At 38.0% G+C, this 20,198-nt stretch overlaps 2 protein-coding genes across 4 annotated transcripts in view; one reads left to right on the top strand and one right to left on the bottom strand.

The window, feature by feature from the left end:
• Positions 1-5,048: 5,048 nt before the first annotated feature.
• Positions 5,049-14,918, bottom strand: neurod1 (neuronal differentiation 1). Of its 2 annotated transcripts, none has more exons than XM_046053675.1 (4): positions 14,623-14,918; positions 10,442-10,716; positions 7,682-7,911; positions 5,049-6,202 (listed from the first exon to the last, which is right to left on the bottom strand). In XM_046053675.1, exons 2-4 carry the CDS (start codon positions 10,702-10,704, stop codon positions 5,643-5,645), a joined length of 1,053 nt encoding a protein of 350 aa, XP_045909631.1. In that variant the 5' UTR covers positions 10,705-10,716; positions 14,623-14,918; the 3' UTR covers positions 5,049-5,642. The 2 variants fall into 2 exon arrangements, with proteins under 2 accessions (XP_045909631.1, XP_045909630.1); XM_046053674.1 differs by lacking the exon at positions 14,623-14,918 and adding an exon at positions 12,529-12,648.
• A 4,802-nt stretch (positions 14,919-19,720) lies between these two features.
• The window catches only part of itprid2 (ITPR interacting domain containing 2), a 46,329-nt gene continuing 45,851 nt past the window's right edge, over positions 19,721-20,198 (top strand). For both annotated transcript variants that reach the window (XM_046053778.1, XM_046053779.1), the window contains exon 1: positions 19,721-19,850. The gene's annotated coding sequence lies outside the window, so the exon portion shown is untranslated. The remainder of the gene's footprint in view (positions 19,851-20,198) is intronic.

The following is a 20,198-nucleotide window of genomic DNA, read 5'->3' on the forward strand; positions in this document are numbered from 1 at the left end:
TGTCCTAGCCAAGATGTGAAACAGCACACAGTGCAAGGTGTAAACAAGGCATTAATTGTTCAGGAGCATTATTCATAAAAGTAACAGTATTATTGAATTATTTAAAACAAAGTATCAGATAAAAAGACATAAAAGCACAATGAAATTTAAACATATCATAATTTGACTAAATGTCACAGGTGCAAGATGTGTTTGAAACCTCTGACAGTTTTTGTTTAAAACTGGATACAGGAATAAGAGACTCCAACTTCAACTTGAGCTGCAGATCATTCCAAGACCATGGGCCAAAATAGGACAGACTCATTTTTTCTGACTCTGTACACAAAGGGCACATTAAACCGCAGCCAGCTACTGGCCCTGAGACTGTGTGTGTTCTGGAGGGCAATAAATTTACAGTAGATATATGATGGCAATTTTCCTAAAATGGCTTTGTATATGAAAATATACCAATGCTTCATCCTTCGAATATTGAGTGAAGTAAATCCAGCCAGAGTATATAAAGTACAATGGTGAGTCCTATAGGGTGAACCTGTTATATACCTCAAAGCAGCATGGTAAATGGGGTCCAGTTTAGCTAAGGTAGTGGGACAAGCAAATCTATAGATGGTGTCTCCATAGTCCAGCTGTGATAAAAACAAACTTGTTACAAACCGCTTACGGGAAGAAATAGAAAAGCATGTTTTCAATCTATACAAAAAACCTAGAGCAAATTTGAGCTTTTTTATCAAATATGTAATGTGATGTTTAAAATTAAGGTCTTTATCCAGCCAAATACCAAGATATTTGTATGTGTCTACGACTTCTATGGTATCACCATCCAGAGTTTTAATAGGAGGAATGGGTACAGCAGAATTATGAGAAAACAACATAACTTTGGTTTTGCTAGCATTTAGGACTAATTTTAAATTACGAAGAGCATTTTGTAAAGTGATAAAATCAGTCTGAAGATTTGAGTGTACTGCATCTAGAGAGGGCGCTGACGAATATAGAATTGTATCATCTGCATACATATGGTACGAGGAGAATTTAAGTTGATCACAGATTTGATTACTATAGATTAAAAAGAACAAGGGCCCTAAAATAGACCCTTGTGGGACCCCCTTGTTCAGTGTGACCGCATCATACAAAACAGGGCCAAACGGAACAAACTGAATGCATTTTGTTAAGTAGCTGTTTATCCAACTAACCATGTTTGTACTAAAGCCAAGTTTTTGTATGATATTGATGAGGTGACAGTGATCAACGGTGTCCAATGCCTTGGTCAGGTCAATAAACAATGCTAAACAAGCATGTTTACTTTCAAGTGCTGTTTTAACATCATCTATTACTTTTAAAGTTGTTGTGATTGTCCTGTTTCCTGCCCTGAAGCCAGATTGAAAATTGTTAAGAATATTGTTTGTTTGAAGTAACTGTTTGAACTGGATAGACACCAATGACTCAAACACTTTTGCTAGAACTGAAAGATTTGAAATAGGTCTATAGTTGTTCATATCTGTGGGATCACCTGATTTAAGTAAGGGAATGACAAAGGCCTGTTTCCACAGTGCAGGAAATGTATGAAGCAACCCTCTTTGGTTCAATACTTTGAATTTGACAAATGGAAGCACAATATGTTTAACCCTATAAGCATGTGCTCTGCAGGCAGGATAACAAAGCGGAAGGTTGAAATATCCAGTGTAATACATTTTTTATTACACTGTTATTACAACCAACATTATCAAATGTATAAAAATGGCATGGCATTTAGCGGACGCTTTTATCCAAAGCGACTTATAATTGCTATACAGAGGTCGCACGTCTCTGGAGCAACTAGGGGTTAATTGTCTTGCTCAGGGACACATTGGTGGATGGGTCACAGTGGAGGATTGAACCCGGGTGTCTCACACCAAAGGCATAGTCTTATCCATTGCGCCATCGCCACCCCTGCATTTAACTATTATATTATTATCAAATAAATTTTATTAAACAATTAACGATGAAACTTTACTTACCTATTATTGTGAATATATTTTTTCTGGGTCAATAAATGGCATAAAAATATGTTTTGAGGGCAGTTTAGTGCAGAGAGTATGAAGCTGAGCCATGTGTCAAAAGCAGCAGTAAAAGGATTCCTAATGGGCGCCAGAGAATCATGTGACAAATTTTAACACTGCTATTGGTTTCCTTAAGGCCCTGCAACTCTTTTAAAGCAATGCATCATATTTTGGGATGTTTGGTGGAGGTGTACTAGGGCAAAAAGGATATGTTGCCCAGAGGCAACACTGTACCATAGAGGGGTAAAAGGTGCTTGACATGAAAACAAGTAGGTTTTCAGTCTTGACCTAAAAATATCCACTTAATGTGCTTTCCTACCATAGTGGAAGGTTGTTAGTAGAACATGTTAATTATAAACAGGAAATTCTCACCACCCTGCAGAATAAGTATTTTTAGGAATCAGTTACAGACATACATGTCTTTATATTATCAAGGTTTTTGCAAATTGCTTTACACGTAATAAAGTAGTTAAAATCACCTCGATCAGCTACAACAAAAATGCTGCTCTCACAATAATGTATCGGTAATAATGATCCCATAATTTATATGACACAATGAAAGGGGCCATTGGCTACTTTTACTTTAAGTACATGTTTCTGATAAAGTTTCCGGAAACATATTTTTCAATACAACTCATTACTTTGAGTGATGCTGCATGATCCAAGAATTGTCTGCCAAAATTACAGCAGTTTGGTTGTTTTGCATTAGAGAGTTTTTCTCTGTGCTCTTCTCACTGATATGTGAAGCGAATGACATTTGGAAAGTGTAGAAATATGATTAAATTACACATGGATGGGCTAGTGAGAGATGCACATGTGCAATAGGCCGCACAACAAGCAATTTTGTGCCTAGTGAGCAACGTTTTTAGGAATAAATGGGGCGGCATCATGGAAAGCAGTATCCAGTAACTTCTACGACTCCAATAAAGAGCAGCAGCTTAGCTAAGCTTTTCAACAGTAAGCATCCAGGTCTGTCTCCCCAAATGGGGCTAAATATGGAGCTAGAGGCAAGGCGATTAGCTTAGCTTAGCATAAATGCTGATAGGTGAGTCCATTATTGTCTCTTATGTATTGTCCACTAAAACAAACAGAGGCTGTGTTTAAATCCTCCTACGTGTTTTAAAGTGTGTTTGTAGGCAGTTTAAAACATGGTTAGGTTAGTTTCACCCGTCAGTTAACTGCCTATGGAGCCTGAAGGATCAGTAATGTTGCTACGATTACCTACAGTTTATTATTCCTTGACCAATTATTGTTGAAGGTGTCCTCTGATATGATTTTAACAAATACCTGCCTGCCAATCAGAGAGCAGGATGTTCCCTGGCTGTGGTATAAACACCATATTATGAGCCACAACTGAAACACACACACACAAACACACACACACAGTGTGTGTTGATGACAGATGGCTGAGTTAAAGCTGCATTAATCAGTGTTATGATCAGCCAACAGACTGAAACACAAAACCTCTATCACGAAGACTACTGCTAATACTATTAATCCTTCCAATACTGCTGAATGTAATGAGAAAGGTCCACATGACTTTATATTATCAGTGTTCCCCAGTCAAGAATAAAAAAGGTAATTTCCCTCTGAACAAGACTCTATATTTATGTACTGTGTTTTGTCATTAATTTTAACACAGCATTTTAACTAAATAATAAATGTATTCTGTTTCTGCTCTGTTCAAACAGGACAAGTCTTTATACTGCAGTCTGACTTTCTCTCATTTTTATTCGACTTTGAAAGGGAGGCTAAATGGTGGGATATGGACACCATATTGTCCCTGTTGACTTACACACACACACACACACACACACACACACACAAACAGCAGGACTACAGTGTGTATGGTGGGGGCTCTCATGCATAAACGAGATCATTTTCATAAATTAAAATCTTGCCTGCAGAACGAACATCTGTGCCCTTGACGCACACACACACACACACAGTAAATCCCGGTTTTGTCCTTCAGACAGTGCGATAATGTTGTTAACATCTTAACAGGGTTTTCTCTGTAAGGAGATATGTTTTCTCCTCATGCACTTATCATACTCGGAGCCTAAAATCCACTTAAAATAACTCTGTTGTCACATGGAAACCTTGTATTTCTAAGACATCAACCTTCAACCTTGTTTTAGCTGATGGTGTGAAATTTATTTAAGGGTGTCTGCAGGTTTGTGAGCTGGTTGGTGCTTCATCTAAAGTTAAATACTTCTCTAATAAACTCACCGCAGCCATGTGAGAAGTTTGATTGTGCAACAACTCAGCTAACCAAAATTTTAGAATAGTGCTGCAACTAACAATTATTTTCATTATCATTTAATATGCTTATTATTTTCTCAATTAATTGTTCAGTCTAAAAAATAGTAAAAAAAATACCCAGCACAATTTCCCAGAAACCAAGGTAATGTCTTCAATATTGCTACATACAACTACATTACAATGTGTTCAATGTTAATATATTGCTTATAAATGATATAGGAAGACTTATGGTAAAGTGTAAATCAGATTAACTTTCTGTCAAAGGACTAATCGATTAATCTTTTTATCGCTATACCAGAAATTCATCTGCTCGTCCAACAGGTAGATTATTAAGTGCAATTAATCAGGTGTTGTGAACCCCCTTAAACTGAACACCAAATGACAGCTGATCTGACAGCAATTCGGCCCAGTTCTGGGCAGTCACTGATGATTAATTCAGTTAAAATCTGGCTTAAATCATGTGTCTTCAGCACCATTATACTGCTCTGAAAGAGTTGCATGACCAAAACTAGAGATAAAAAGTTTTTATGTGACACAAAAATTGTTTAGTATCTATCATCTGAGTGCTTCACTTTTTCTGTGTTTTGTATGAGTGTGTTTTTAAACATTATAAACAGAGTTGACCAAACTGGACTGAAGGGGACAAAGCTAACCTGGAAGAAACTGGATACAGCCACAATGAACTGGACTAAACGGAGGTGTTATGTTGTTCTGTTGTGTTGTTGCTGATGAACAGAGTCTCTCAGGTGAATCACATGGAATTCCTTTTAATGAAAGGCCTTTATAAACGTCTATCTTATAAAATATGAACAAGAGTCACATGAAATGTTAACAGAACGCTACAGGAACGTTATAAAAAGCAAAAAGTAAAAACCACATGAACAACATGAACACTTCGGCCCAACGCCGGCTCAACACCGCTTACACACTGACCCAAAAATAGAGAAATCTTTATTCTTTTAACATTTGGAATTATCAGCTGAGTGTCGCTCAGGTTTGAACAAAATTGCATAGTTTCCTCCAGATTATTGCTTATTGATTACTGATTATTTTTTAAGTGATAATATGGATAATAACGAGACATTCAGAGAGCGTCTCCTGCAGGATGAAGTGCTACAAAGAAGGTTACATCATCAACGTGACATCATCATGGACATCACCATCCTCATGACCAAACTGAGTCGTAGTCTGACACAGACAGAAAGACGAAAAGAAAGAAGGAAAGATATAAAGAAAGACAGCCATGAAATGTTAGACATACACAGAACTGTCTGTCTCTCCACATAACGGTCTTCCAAATCGTCTCTCTGTCTTCATCAGTCTCTCAGTCCTTCGTCCTCCTCTTCCTCAGGAGTCGTGGAAGATGGCGTTCAGCTGGGCGTTCATCAGCCGCTCGTGGTGCGAGTGTCCATCAAAGCCCATCAGCCCGTCCACCTGCAGCTCACCACACCGTGGGTTGGACCCCCCGCCGCCATACATGGCGGCGTGTCCCCCAGCTCCTCCGCCCCCGTAGTGAACACTGAAGGAGAAACTCTTGTCGTAGTCAGCTGGTGCTACGCCCTCGTGCTTGAAGGATGAGAAGTTCCCGTTGATGCTGAGTGGCGGGCTGAGGGGCGGGTCAAATGCTGGGCCATCTGACACCAGGACGCCATCAAAGAAGGGCTCCAGTGGGCTGTAGGCCTGACCTTTGACCTGGTGGAAAATGTGGGAGGGCTCCATGGTGCCATAGGGCGGGCTAGGAAGGCCGGCCGTCAGCCCAGGGCTCTGGTAGGAGAAGTGTCCAGGATAGGCGACAGTGCCGGTGGGGGGAAGGTGAGCCGGCAGGTCTGGTGTTTGCTCCGGCAGGAAAGTCCGAGGGTTTAGCTGCAGGCAGCCGGCCACCAGGTTGGTGGTTGGCTGAGACAGACCTGAGAACAGAGCGACAATAATTACTTAATACTGATAAATACATTTGATACCTGTCAATACCTGGTAGCAAGTTAATAAATATAATGTCGATACCCAGTTGTTCCTGTTTGTGCTAGTCAATTATCACTACCTGTGTGTATGTGTTAATAAATATGAATACTTGTTACAAAATGTCAAACCCCTGGGTAATCATTATTAATATATTTTAATACCTGTAAATAATATTATAATATATAATATTGATATCTGTCAATGGATGTTATAATGATAACACTTAATACATGTCAATTACTTCTGTGTTATTAATTTATTAGTAAATTCCGTCATCGTATTTATGATACAGTCAGGAAAAACACTTAATTCTGATTGCCTTAAACATAGTTTAGAGCAACACACAGTCCACATTTAATATAGACCAAGCAAAATAAACTCCTGACTTAACACTTATCACACTAATCCAACGCAAGATAAAGTGACAAAATGTCACATTTTGGTTGTTTTGGTTCCAAATCAACATCCCATAAATTTAAAAATAGCACGAGAGCACTCAACATGCTCAAAGCTCCTTTCTGACAAAGACAACATAAAGGGGAAAAAAACATGTTTATACTGTACAAAAATCTCTGACTATCCTACAAATTGGGATTTTATATTAATGTTTGGTGTCTTACCTGGTAAAAAACAGATGAGCTTTGCAGGCAGTGTCAACTGTTTTCTACATTAAACAATTACGAAATCCTAACCCTGAGCAAAGGATAAATGGCATGAATAAACTGTACAGACTTTGCTGATCCCCATTTTGGCTTTTAGTGAATTACCTCAATAAGTACTGGGTGGAATGCCTTAAAATGTGGTTCAGACATTTATGTTCCTGTCAGGATTAATGGTAACTTTGGTGTTCCTCTGAGTTTTTCATCTAGCGCCACCGTCAGGTAAACATTTTTATTTGTCCAATACTTTGGTTTATGATTTAATATCTACAAAACTAATGACATTTCTATCAGCCTCAGTTGTATCTTGAATTTAGTGCTAATTAGCGTATGTGAAGATGCTATCATGCTAAACTAAGATGGTGAACATGGTAATTATTATACCTGCTAAACACCAGCATGTTAGCATTGTCATTGTGTGCACGTTAGCAAGCTGATATTTGCATTGTAGTTTAAAGCATAGCTGTGTCTAACAGAGCTGCTAGCATGACTGTAGACTGGTGTTAGTTTTGTTAATAACAACAATTTTCCCTCCACAACTATTTTGTAATTTTCTCCAACTTTGGCACTAGGTGGCGCTATAAGAAAATTCATTAAACTATTGTTGGATTTCACTGACATTTCAATATAAAAATCCCTCCCTGGTTGAGGTCACATGTTCATAATTTTCCCCTTCATATTAATTTTAAATGACCAGAGATCATACTCCAGACTAACTCTGGGTCGTGATCAACCCAGTCCAGTGTGTTACTGTAAGGTGACACTGACCTTTGCAGAGTGCCTGAACGAAGCTCATGAGGTCGGGTGCCTTCCCGGAGCGCAGGACCTCACTCAGGGCCCAGATGTAGTTCTTGGCAAGGCGGAGCGTCTCGATCTTGGACAGTTTCTGGGTTTTGGAGTAACAAGGGACGACTTTCCGCAGACTCTCCAGAGCGTCGTTCAGCCCATGCATACGGTTCCTCTCCCGGGCGTTAGCTTTCATACGACGGACTTTAAACCTGCAGAAACACAAAGCAGATTCATTGTTAGACCTGTTATCAATATCTGTAGCATAATCAGCATCAGCACCAGTGAGGGTACATGTTGTCATTTGCAGTTCAAGAAATGTCTGCAATTTTACGTAGTTAGCAGCATCTTTTCAACACCAGCAGCACAGTGACATGCGCGCAGAAGCATTTCGGCAGCAATCACAGCTCAATGTACAATTCTCTTAATGTCACACACACAGAAACACAGAATAGAAGAAAATAGCAAGACAATATTCTGTCAAACAATATTCTAGCTAACAACAAATTTACACATTAAGGCACTGAATGAAATTGATGTTAAAGTTTAGTGTCTGTTCGGGAGATTATTATAATTAAGACTGTATATGTACCTGACAAGCTCCGCCAGTCGGAGTGTATAGAGCAGTAAAGTCCACAAAGCACTCACTGCTGCTGGTAAAGTTTATGGCTGTGAGTGCATGGTAATAGTTTATGGCGAGTGCTTATCTATTTCTCATCTCCCATCTGGATTATGGCGGCCGGACAGTCAGAGAACAAGAGAGAGAGATTTTAATGATTTGATCAAACAGTAAATGTGGGGGGCCCAGTGGAAATTGACCTTGTGGGTTCCCACAGTGCTTTGTTCTGGCCCTGTTTCCTGCTAACAACTTTTCTAAGAGAGTTTATACAAGTGCTTTTTAATGAGTGCATGTTTTCCAAAGCAGCACTTGAGAGCGGGAGCACGTTCACATCGCTAAGAGCTTCTTAACATCGCCTGTCTGTGGTGCTGAAGATCCAGTTTAAAGTAACTTTGCCTATTTGACTGTCTATAAGCCATGTTTAATATTAAAAATACATAAATCACAAACTGCAACAAAACAACAAAAATGCTTTATACTTGGTATTGTTCAATATGAATACGAAGCTTAATGAGTGAGTTTTATGAATGTGCATCTATTGTGGATCATTTCTGTATATAACGTGAGACAAATAATATAAATAAATAAAAAGAAAAGAGAAGATATGCAACCTGAAAATATTATCGGGAAAATTACATTTCAGCCAGAAGAGATTTAGATTTTAGGTGAGATTAAAGAGAGGAGGACAACGATTGACATTTGTTGAATTAATTTGTGTGGGTGTTAGTTTAATTATATTCTAATTATATAAACTTCTTAGGCACTCCTTATCTACAATCATTTGATCCTTCAGTTACAGTGATTTTCAAAAACATAGAAAACATATTTCATGGTCATCTCAGCGTTAAGATGCTTTGGGAAACAAGGCCCAGACTGAACTAAACAAGATAAATTTAAATTTTTAGACTCGGACAGTCTGATTGGACAAGAACCGCTGAGGCGTCTGGGTAATGAAGAGTTGGTCAGATGTTAGAAAAAAGAAGACCGTTCAGCACAGATCTGTAAAGGTTTTTTAAATCCTTCTAAGGGTTGATGATTCTGATTTTATATTTTCATCACATGATGCTGACTTTTTAATGATATCTGAACACATATGGTTCAGATTTCCATTACATTTCACAATCCTGCTCCTCAGAGGGTGAACCCTGTAGATTTTAATGACCACATGACCAACACATTCTCACTCCCAGCTCGTCACATATAGCCGACTTGTCCAGAATAGTTAAATGAGATTATTATTATTATTAAATTATCTTATTTAACGCTCTGGCTTGGTCAAGACCCCTTGGCGTCGCTTGTTAACGCCTAAGATAGGCCTACTCAGGGAGTTCATACTGTCCTTCGGGTTGTGATCATAGGCTGTAACCTATCAGTGTAAATCCTGTATAAGCTAGAGGTGTTTCCAACAAATAAATGTGTGTGTGTGTGTGTGTGTGTGTGTTGGTGGACTGGGGTGGGGGCCCTACAAGACATAGTTCCCCAGGGCCTCTGAATTCTTATTCCGGGCCTGAACCTACCTCTTTTGCTAGTTTTTGGACTTCTAGGGCTCCCCAGTCAAGTTAGCAATAGCCTAAATAGCTGGTCTATGCATGGTCTGGTTAGACTTTCTAATTAAAACTAGTAGGCTAATTAATGTTGTGAAATGTCGCAATTTGGTTATGGTGATCATGGTTTAGGTTAAAAATAACTAGGCTACATTAACTTAGTTGGCCTAAGTTAATCATATAAGTAGGCTAACTAGGTAGGTTAGGTCAGGTAACTTAACTTAAAAGAATCAATGTTGACTTTTTTGTTTAACAACCAGTCTCCTGGAGGAAAGTCCGGTGAAGCCCGACCATCTCCTTTGTTGGACATCTCTGTTATTAAGCCTCCTTAGCGTTCATAAATGAGCCGTAGGCTTCACCCCAGTACGTTGACCTTTAGGCTTCTCAGAGCGTTACAAACTGACGCCAAGCGGTCGTGACCATATCGTCCTTTAGTGAGGACACGACCTGTCCTCTAGTGCCACCCTATACAGTCTATGGTGCCACCCCCAGGATAAAAGTAAAAAAAATACTATTTTTGACTATTTATTTTAGCTGATCTCATGTGCTGATAATGTTTATTTTTTAAACCTCCTTCACCTCTGCAAGCGAGCCTTCGTCATCTTCTTCTTCTTGGGCCCTCGCCTCTTGGGTTTGCTCTCGCCGTTGTCCTCGTCCTCGTCCTCGTCTTCCTCATCGTCCTCGTCCTCCTCATCCTCCTCCAGACGGTGAAGGCTGTTCTCCTCCTCTTCCTCTCCTCCTCCTTCTCCTCCCCTCTCTGTTTCTCCACCCGCGGGGCTGTGAAGCTCCTGCTGCTCCTCAGACTCCTCTGACGCCTGCTCCTCCCGCACAGACCTGGTCATGATGCTGATTCTCTGTTTGCAATCAAATATGTTCATTAGAAAGCAATAAAACACTCCTGCAGAGAGAGAGCTCATTATCACAGGGATCCTCTGTAAAGACCTGTAGAAGAAAGCGAATTAATGGGAAAAGCAACAAATGTGTCTCACGTTATGTTATGTTATGTTGTATATTATAAAAACGTTTTGACAAACAACAACAAAAAATATCCAAACATTTTGCTTTTGGGATTAAAGTTTGTTTTGCATGATTTCAACATAGGCCACGCGTTTTTGATGATTAGAAGATGTAGGCTATTCCCAAGATCAAACTCAAACAGTAGCCTATTTGGTTATTTGTGTTGAACAGAATCTGCAGGATAGATAGCCTAATGAATGCAGGCGCTAACGGTGATTTTCTTTGAATTAATATAAAATGCAAAACAATAAAAAAAACATTTAATGGGCATGCTGTGATTCTTTACTTGTCTGAACTCAAAATAAATGAAAGAAAGACAGAAAGAGTCAAGCGAAGAGTTCAAGTGAAATTTAGCCTATATTAAACATCCACCAGCCAGCTCTCATTTCTGATTCACATCGGAATCCCAAAAAAATATAGGAAATGTAGTTTACATCTTAATTTATGCAGCTATGTGATTCATAGCTGCATGATTAAATCAATTCAAGGGTATTCTGTGCAGGAAAAGTGAAAAAGGCTACATTGACGGATAGAAAAAAAAAATCGCCTATAGGCCTACGGGAAATTTTGTTAATGTAAAGCTGCAACTATTAAACATTCAACAAGATCATTTCATTTACATTGAACAAAATCACAAATTTAACGCGGATGGCTTTACAATCCGTAGGCTACCCTAGAACATAGGCTCCGACATTTAGTTTTTTAATTTTAGCCTAATGTAAGAACATTAAACTGTCAAATAAAACGGAAAAGAGAAAGGGAATCAGCTATTTATTCAGTGTAGCCTAGTTACTGATAAACTGTTTTAAAGTTTTTATCTGTTTAAAATGTGTCAAAATCCGGTAGAAAAATCATGTCCTTTTTATTTTGTTGTATGAAAACAAAATAACCTACTAATGATTTCTACCGCAGCAGAGAAAATATTACAAACTGAAGTAAAAGATTTAATGACGTCTTACAATATGCCTACATACTAAAACAACGATAATTGCTCAAAAGTAGTCAGCTGGAAGTAGAAGCTTTTGAGTGGGCTAATAATATTAATATTAATAATAATAATAATAATAATAATAATAATAATAATAATATGATAATCGACCAAATACTGACGAATAAAATCCGTTTTTCTTTAATTCCCTTTTCCTACTGACTGGTCCCGTTAATTTGGCCTAACAGAGCAGCAGACAGGTGGAGGTGAACGGACAAACGGGAGGAGCACAAACAAACGAAGTAGATTTTTAAATTCCAGGGAAGAAAGAAGGATGTTTTGAATGTTGCTGTGAAAAGGCTGATGCCACACGGGCAATAGGTTAATAATAGGCTATAAAAACTAACAAATAGGCCTACATTAACATTTAAAAATAAATAAATAGTAATGAGAATAAAATAATAATAATCTTGGTTTAGGCTATATTTTAGGCATGCGGATTTGTTTTGATCCTATGACACAAATCATTAGCCTACCCTTTTGAATCTCTGTTGATGATTCTCCGTTAAATTTGCATTTATATTTTATTAATTGGGTATAAATTTGTAGGCTAATAAGAAATCAGATTCATCATCCTGAAGATTAAATTACACGGGACACAATCCGAGGAGGAATTTTTCAATCAGTGTGCCTATTGGCTATAAATCTGCAAAAAACCTACCTGTTGTAACAAGTCGCAGTTCGTCAGACCGCACTCATCCCGCGCGATCTATGTTGCGTGTCCGTGCGTGACTTTGCGGGATCTGGTATGAGCTTTCTGAGGTGTGTGTGTGGATTGATGCTGCTTTTATAGTCGGCACACACACACACACACGAGGGTTTGGGGACAATTAGCATATCAAGGCCCCGCCCTCCCGGCACGCGCCATATGGTGTGTACGTCATTAAAACGGCCCCGGGGATCACGTGACAAATCTTCCATTTATATCAGCAAAAGACTCTCTCCGTCTCTCCTCTCCCTCTTCCATCACCTCTCTCTCTCTCTCTCTCTCTCTCTCTATTTGTGAGGAAAGTTGACCATCTGTCGCCACATACATGCACGCATGCGCGCACACACATGGAAGGTGTTTATTTGTTGTATGTGATAAAAATAGGCTATATTTGAGAGTACTGCACGTGTATGTAAAGGTTTATCTTTTTTGTTGTAGAAGAGTAAGAAGATGATGATTAAGATGAGAACGATGTTGAAGATGATGATGGTGATGTTGAAGATGCACAAGATCATGATCCTAGATGAAGGTGATGATGGTGAAGATGAAGATATTGAGGGTGATGATGATGCTGAAGATGATCATGAAGAAGATGATGGTAATGATGTTGTAGATGATAATGTTGAAGATGATAAAGATGATGATGATGAAGAAGAAGATGATGTTGAAGATCATGAAGAAGATAATGAGGAATATATTATATAGCGCCACTTCATAGCTAAGTTATCTCATTGCACTTTTATTATAGAGCAGGTCTAGACCGTACTCTCTGTTATATTATTAACAGAGACTCAACAGTTCCCAACATGAACTAGCACTTGGGAGGTTAAAGCCTGTGATGTCACAGTCAGTGCCACTGTCGATGTGTTTCCTCTCACCTGAACCTAAACTCCTAACCGTGACCCCAGTTAGCTAGCCAAAGTGTGAGTAGCTAGCTAGCTCACTATGTTATAAGGTGTTGACAGCTCCTCCGAAGACCCTTACCATAACCAGCACAGGGGTGTGTGCCTAAACCTAAGTCAGTGATTGTATGCATGTCGACCGTTTCTGTTGCTGTGCATGACTCCCAACAATTCACTTGATGGCGCTATTGCAAAACACGAGGGCCCTAAAACTGGGTCCAGAAAGCAGGTTCTGAAAATGCAGCCTCCTTTACTACAGCTAAATAGCCACCTGCACCAGAACCAGACCGGATCCCTGACCCCAACCAACCACAGAGGGCAGCAGTGCAGGAAACACTGTCTGATGATTTAAGGTTTTCATAGGTTTTAGCCACGATAGCGATGTGGGCTCGGCTCTAGGGACGCCTATGTCGGTCTGTTCCACCACGTTGGTGGTTCAGACTGAAATACTTTAATAAGTATGGATTTTCAGGCAATTTTGAATCTATGTTTCCCAAAGGATGAATCCTAATTTACAATCCTCTGATGTTTCATCCGATAATCAGGTCAAAATTTTAACAAATACCTGCAAAACAAATGACATTCCCATCAGCCTCAGTTGTACTTTGTGTTTATTATTAATTAGTAAATGTAAGCATGCTAAAACACTAGACTAAAATGGTAAACATTATACCTGCTAAACATCAGCATGTTCACATTGTCATTGTTAGCATGCTGACATTAGCATAGAGCTAAAAGCACTGATCTGTACCACCTCACAGAGCTGCTAGCATGGCTGTAAACTCTTTGTTTCTGCTTTTCGAGACACTGTAATGTAGGTTTCTGCAGATGGCTGTGTTTATTCATTTGTAACACAACTATTTCTGCCCCTTTTCATGTGAACAACAAAGTGCAACGCTATCAAAGCCTTCCAGGAGAGACTGCTGTCCCCATAAGTCTGTGAAGGTTCATAGTTCAGGCTCTTAAACTTAAATTCATCCTCAGCACTGCTCCATTGATCATTGAATACTGTTTATTTCTGTTTACCATTTTTATAATTGCTTCTGTATTTATGCAAATTGTCTGCTATGTAGCAGAAGGGAGTTACAAAGCTCAATTTCATTATGTAACCTGTTATATTGTGACAATAAATGTACCTACCTACCTAGTTATCCAGGTCATAGTTATCCCAGGAAGGTTAAAATCAAGGGCGTGACTTTGTTGAAGATAGACTTCTTTAGTTCTGACTGACTGGTAGGGAAATTTAGCTAGTTAACCTTCATGGGGTCGTTGTCAGGATGATCGATACCACTGGTTCATTAGTGATCAAAATGTTCTTTTTTGGCCTCAGGTGAGGATGCCAATGATGGTCATTCAAACTTGGCCTTGGGTGACTCCAACAACCATAACGACTGTAGTTACAACATCCAGGAGCACAAACAAACCAGTGGAACGACCCCACAGAGGTGTAATAGCTGATTTTCCCTACCTTCGAGTATTTTCAACCAAACCCATTGCCCTTGATTTGAATTCCATGGATGTTGTCCCCAGATTTAAATAAAATCACGTCTCCCCCGTCGCTATGATGGTCAGTTTTTCACTCTGCCTTCAAGAGTGGGCGTTTGGAAAACCATTCTTCCTTATAACATGGTTGGACGACATGTCATGAATACGAACAACCTCTTTCCTAGCATAGCCTTATTCTTATTTAACCCTTAGCATGTAGCCTGTTAGCCATGTCGTCTGGATGTTTATAAAGGCCAGTACAGAGTGGAATAGGAGTTGGAGGAAACCAGTGGATGTGGTTTATCTCAACAGTCCACATCAGCTCTGACCAATAGGAAAGAAGCAGTGGACTTTGGACTGGGCTGTTCTCCACTGAGGTGGTTGCTAGGAGGTTACCAGGCGACTTTGGAGGACCAGAGTGTCTCTCCATCAGCGTGGATCCTCTGGCAGCTAATGGTTAACACAGAATCAATCGTTCTGTCTCTCTACTGCTCACTTCAGGATTCACATTTATCTCTGTGCTGTTTAACATGTAATGACAATAGCCTCAATGTTTTTTCTAAAACTCTTTTCTCTGGTTGAAGTATTTTTTTTTTTTTTTTTATTTTACAATTTTAAGAGTAAAAGAACATAAACAGGTCACTGAGTTTGATTTGATGGTTGACGCCTCAAACTGCGCTCCTTGGACATTTACAATTATAATGGATTAAAACATCCAGAAATTAAATGATCTTGAAGGCGTTCATCGGGAAATTGAATTATAATATAGGCCAAATATAATTCATGGCAGAGAAATCTTCTTCTTTTGTTATTCAAAGCAAAGTGAACAAACAGCAACTCACTGTTGAATAAGAACTATTATTCTATACTGCAGGCTGTGTGTGTGTGTTGAGTTTTCATTGGTGACTTCGTTCTTTCTATGAATAGGGTAATCTGACCTTCTCCACACACACACACACACACACACACACACACACACACACACACACACACACACACAGAGTCATGTTTCCATCACTTACATACATTTCCTGGAGGCTTACCCTAAGCTTAAACCAAGTCTTCACCATAAAATGTAATGATTTACATTATGGGGACTTTCGTCACATAAGGAAGGTGAAACCCCACAATGTGATTGTGTAAACAGATTTATGTCCCCACAACATGAGTAATACACGCTCTGTCACGCACACACACACACACACACACACACACACACACACACGCACACACAGTAGTATGTCTCAGTCAGCAATAACAGTGTCTTGTAATGATGATTAACTTTTAACTTTACAAATCCTTCAATTAATCAAATTTATTGCAAATCCTTGACTTTATCCACCCTATTTAACATTTAAAGTATTTAATAAATTGTTTATAACACACTGTAATGTAGTTGTAAGCAGATAAACAATAATAATGTACAGTATGTATCAACGATTATAAATTTTCCTATGAAGACATGTTTTAAATTGAGTCCCCACAGGAGGTGTTGTTGTTGATAAATACAGTAATAAACAATTATATGTGCATACAACTACACTGTAGTGTGTTATAAATTGTTTATTCCATGTCAGGAAGGGGTTGAAGTTTTGTTTTCCCTCTTTCCCTTGAAGAGGGAAAACAAAACACAAAACATAACACAACAATGCTGCATCAAACAAACAATTATCTCAGCTTAAAAACAAAAGAGACTTACAACCTCAGGAGCAACATTGTCATAAGAAAAAATACAAAACTATATGGAGGAAGAAACATTTTGATAAACAATATGAGTGTAAATCAGGATCGGTACAATAAGTTAATAAGCAACTTTCTGACATTTAACATGTAAGCAAACTGTGGAATCATATAGAAAATCAATACCAAAATTAACATTCTTTACAATGTGCTGGTGATTCTGTTTTCCTGTTTACAACATGTCTAATTTGAAGAAACCTTTAAGCGTCAAAAAATTAATCATATAAAACTAAAACAGTTTGGTTTACATTTAAATCACTTTTTCATAGTTTGATCAGCGTTTGAACAGTTGATCCAACAGCAGCAGCCATCAGTTTAATGGTGTTTTGTTTCCATCTAGTGGTTAAATTAGGTACTGCAGGTAAAAGCACAGGCCAAACCATATGTTCTCTTTCTTTCTTTCTTTCTAAGTGCAATAACCTGTGTTGTGCAATAACTACATGCTGTTTATACCTTCTAGTGTTATAATGTTGCAGTGTTTATATTTTGTGTACTGTTATACAGTGTATTTCTTATAGTTTATATAGTTTATATACGTTTAATTCTCAATTCTCATCTCACTGTACTTGTACTGTGACAGAAAAGATCTTATCTTCTTTCTTTCTTTTCTTTTGTACAGGGTCACATGTTTCATTGGATGCTAATGCTTTATTTGGGTGTGTCAGCCTGTTTGCATTTAGGAGGTTTTTGGGTGTTACAGTAACAGATTCTGAAGGTTTTTTTTTTATTGTTTGTTGTTTCAGTTGTTGTTGGCAGAAAAACTGATATTTATTTATTTTTTACAGTATACAACCAGAAATCTGGGCTGGTATGTATATAGCCTAATTTCACATATGCCTAAGTGGTCCTAAGAATGGTCCTAAACTAAAGAAGTAGCCTACTCATTATATAGAAAAAGGTGCCTGCAATTAATATGTTATTTTGTATGATATTACTAGATAGTTAATGCTGATGCATCAGCGTGTAAGCAGCATTTTAATGTTTTATCTGGTTTATATACAGTTCAGTAGTTTAGTCCAGTTGTTCCCAGCCTTGGGGTCAGGCCCCCTACAAAGGGTCTTAAGATAAATCTGAGGGACCCTGAGATGATTAATCGGGACAGAAACGATGAAAAACCAAACTTCTGCTTTACAAATTTTTATTAATATTTTCAACCCCAAATCATTGTTTATTTGTTGAACAGAGGAAATGTGGATGAACTGCTGACATTTTCACAGAACACCTAAGGCTAAGTTCTAACCGGCTGAAGAAGGAGAAACTCATAAACATATAATCACGTACATATAAGGGCTGGCAGTCCTAACTTTAGGAAGTTTTTGGTGCAAAAGTAAATCAAAAAAGAGTTTAGTGCACACAAAACATATGAAAAGAGTATATGTTTTTTATCAATTAAACTACCCAACAGTTTGTACAAGTAGAGCTGAAACGATTGGTCGATTAATCGAGTCCACTGACTGAGAAAGTTAATTGGCAACCATTTTTATAATTGTTTAAGTCATTTTTCAATCAAACAATTTATTGTTCCAGCTTCTCAAAAGTGAAGATTTGCTACTTTTCCTTTAAATTATTTTATTACTTTGAATGTATTTTTCTGTCTGTCCTGTTGGTTAGACAAAACAAAACATTGTGAAGGTGTCTTTGGGCTCTGTGTAATTGTGATGGCAATTTCTCACTAATTTTATAATTTTTACAAACCAAACAATCAATTGTCTTTATTGTGAAGATAATCATCAAATAATAATGACTGTGGATTAATCATGGACAAAATATTGCAAAACTATTTTCCCATCTCAATTCTCCACAGATCACATGCATCATCCTGCATTTACATTAATACGTGAGTATTAATTATATAAAATAAAATAATAAAATAATAAATAAACAGTCACAGGTGCCATTTTTCCGCATTGAGTACTTTTACTTTCAATACTTTAAATACATTTTCCTCAGTATACTTACATACTTCTAATTAACATTTTCAATGCAGGACTTTTATTTGTATTGAATTTTAATTGAATTAAGTAAAAACAAAACCACACACGTAAAAAAAAAAGATCCTACAGTCAAGATTTTACTTAAGTAAAAGTACAAAAGTGTTAGCATCAAAATATACTTACCAATTGTAGAAGTTCTGATTGTGCAGAATGGCCCATTTTAGAATATTATATATTACTGGATTATAGTTATTTACATCACTTTAATGTTGCAAAGGTGGAGCTCATTTTAATCACTTTATATAGATCAATCAAGTCTTATCTCATCATTACCTATAATAAAAATTTGTATGTTGATTATGTTTTTTATTATTAATCTGAATCTGCAAGAATAACTAGTAACTAAAGTTCTCAAACAAATGTGGTGGGGTAAAAACTACATTTGCTTCTGAATTGTAGTGCAGTGGAAGCACAAAGTAGCAGAAAATGAAAAAACTTAAAGTAGGCTACATCAGAGTAAAGAAAAGTACAGAAAAAATAAGAACTGGTAAGGTAAATAAATAAATAAAAGAACAAATCAGAAATCAAAAACTTAATTTCCTGCATTATAGAGACATTTTCTGCTCCAATTTCTGCTGAAAATATCTTTCTTTGTAGAAAGGGAAACACAAAATTCAGGTGGCAGGTGACACTTCAAAATCTAAAAATGTAATGGATTTATAATTCAGAATGCCTAATCAGTAGCTTGGTTTTTTTTTTAGCTTAAGTTACTTGATTTGGACAATGCACATTTGTTTCTTCTATGTTGACATTGCATTACATGTTTGTTTTAATTGTGAAAATAAACCTTTTTCAATACATTTTCATTTGTTATCATTTCTTATTGCTTTCAGAAATGATGGGGACAAAATCAGCCTTTTCAAAAAGTGTTGGGGACATGTCCTCAGCGTCCCCAGTGTAAATAACACCCATGAGTATTAGTCCTTTAGTCCTTTCACTCAAGTAAAGGATGTGTCTTCCGGCACTGCCGTACTGCAGCCGGCCGGCAGGTGTCGCTGTTTCTCCGCAGAGGACACGCCCCCCCTGCTCCTCTCTCTCCACGCCGCTGGTTTCAGGAAGCGGAAGCTGGAATGTTGGAGGAGTGTTTTCAGAAAAGTTTGGACAAGTTTGACAGCTTGGGAGTAGAGACGCAAACTGAAAAAGAGACATGACGGTGAGTAGCTGGATCGCCCAGAGTACTGCTTATAATAGTGCTAATATAATACTGCATATCAAGGTGGTAATGTTCAGCTGGTGGTGTTATTCAGCTGTGTGCACGCGCAGAGTTTTTTTTTACCACGGCTGCTGTCAGCTCTGTCCTCCGTGTCAAACATAACAGGAACAACCGAACAGGATTAACAAGTTAGTCTCACCTACAGAAGAAAAGGGCAGTTTAATGACACTATGTGATTTAATAAAACATAATGTGTTTTTAAATCAGGAATCAGGATTGAATCGGGATTGAATGATTCGTGCCGCAGATATTTAAAACATCGACACCATTTGTCTTTATTTCCCCCCC

Source organism: Micropterus dolomieu, linkage group LG07 (genome assembly GCF_021292245.1).
Source record: "Micropterus dolomieu isolate WLL.071019.BEF.003 ecotype Adirondacks linkage group LG07, ASM2129224v1, whole genome shotgun sequence".
Lineage (NCBI taxonomy): Eukaryota > Metazoa > Chordata > Actinopteri > Centrarchiformes > Centrarchidae > Micropterus > Micropterus dolomieu.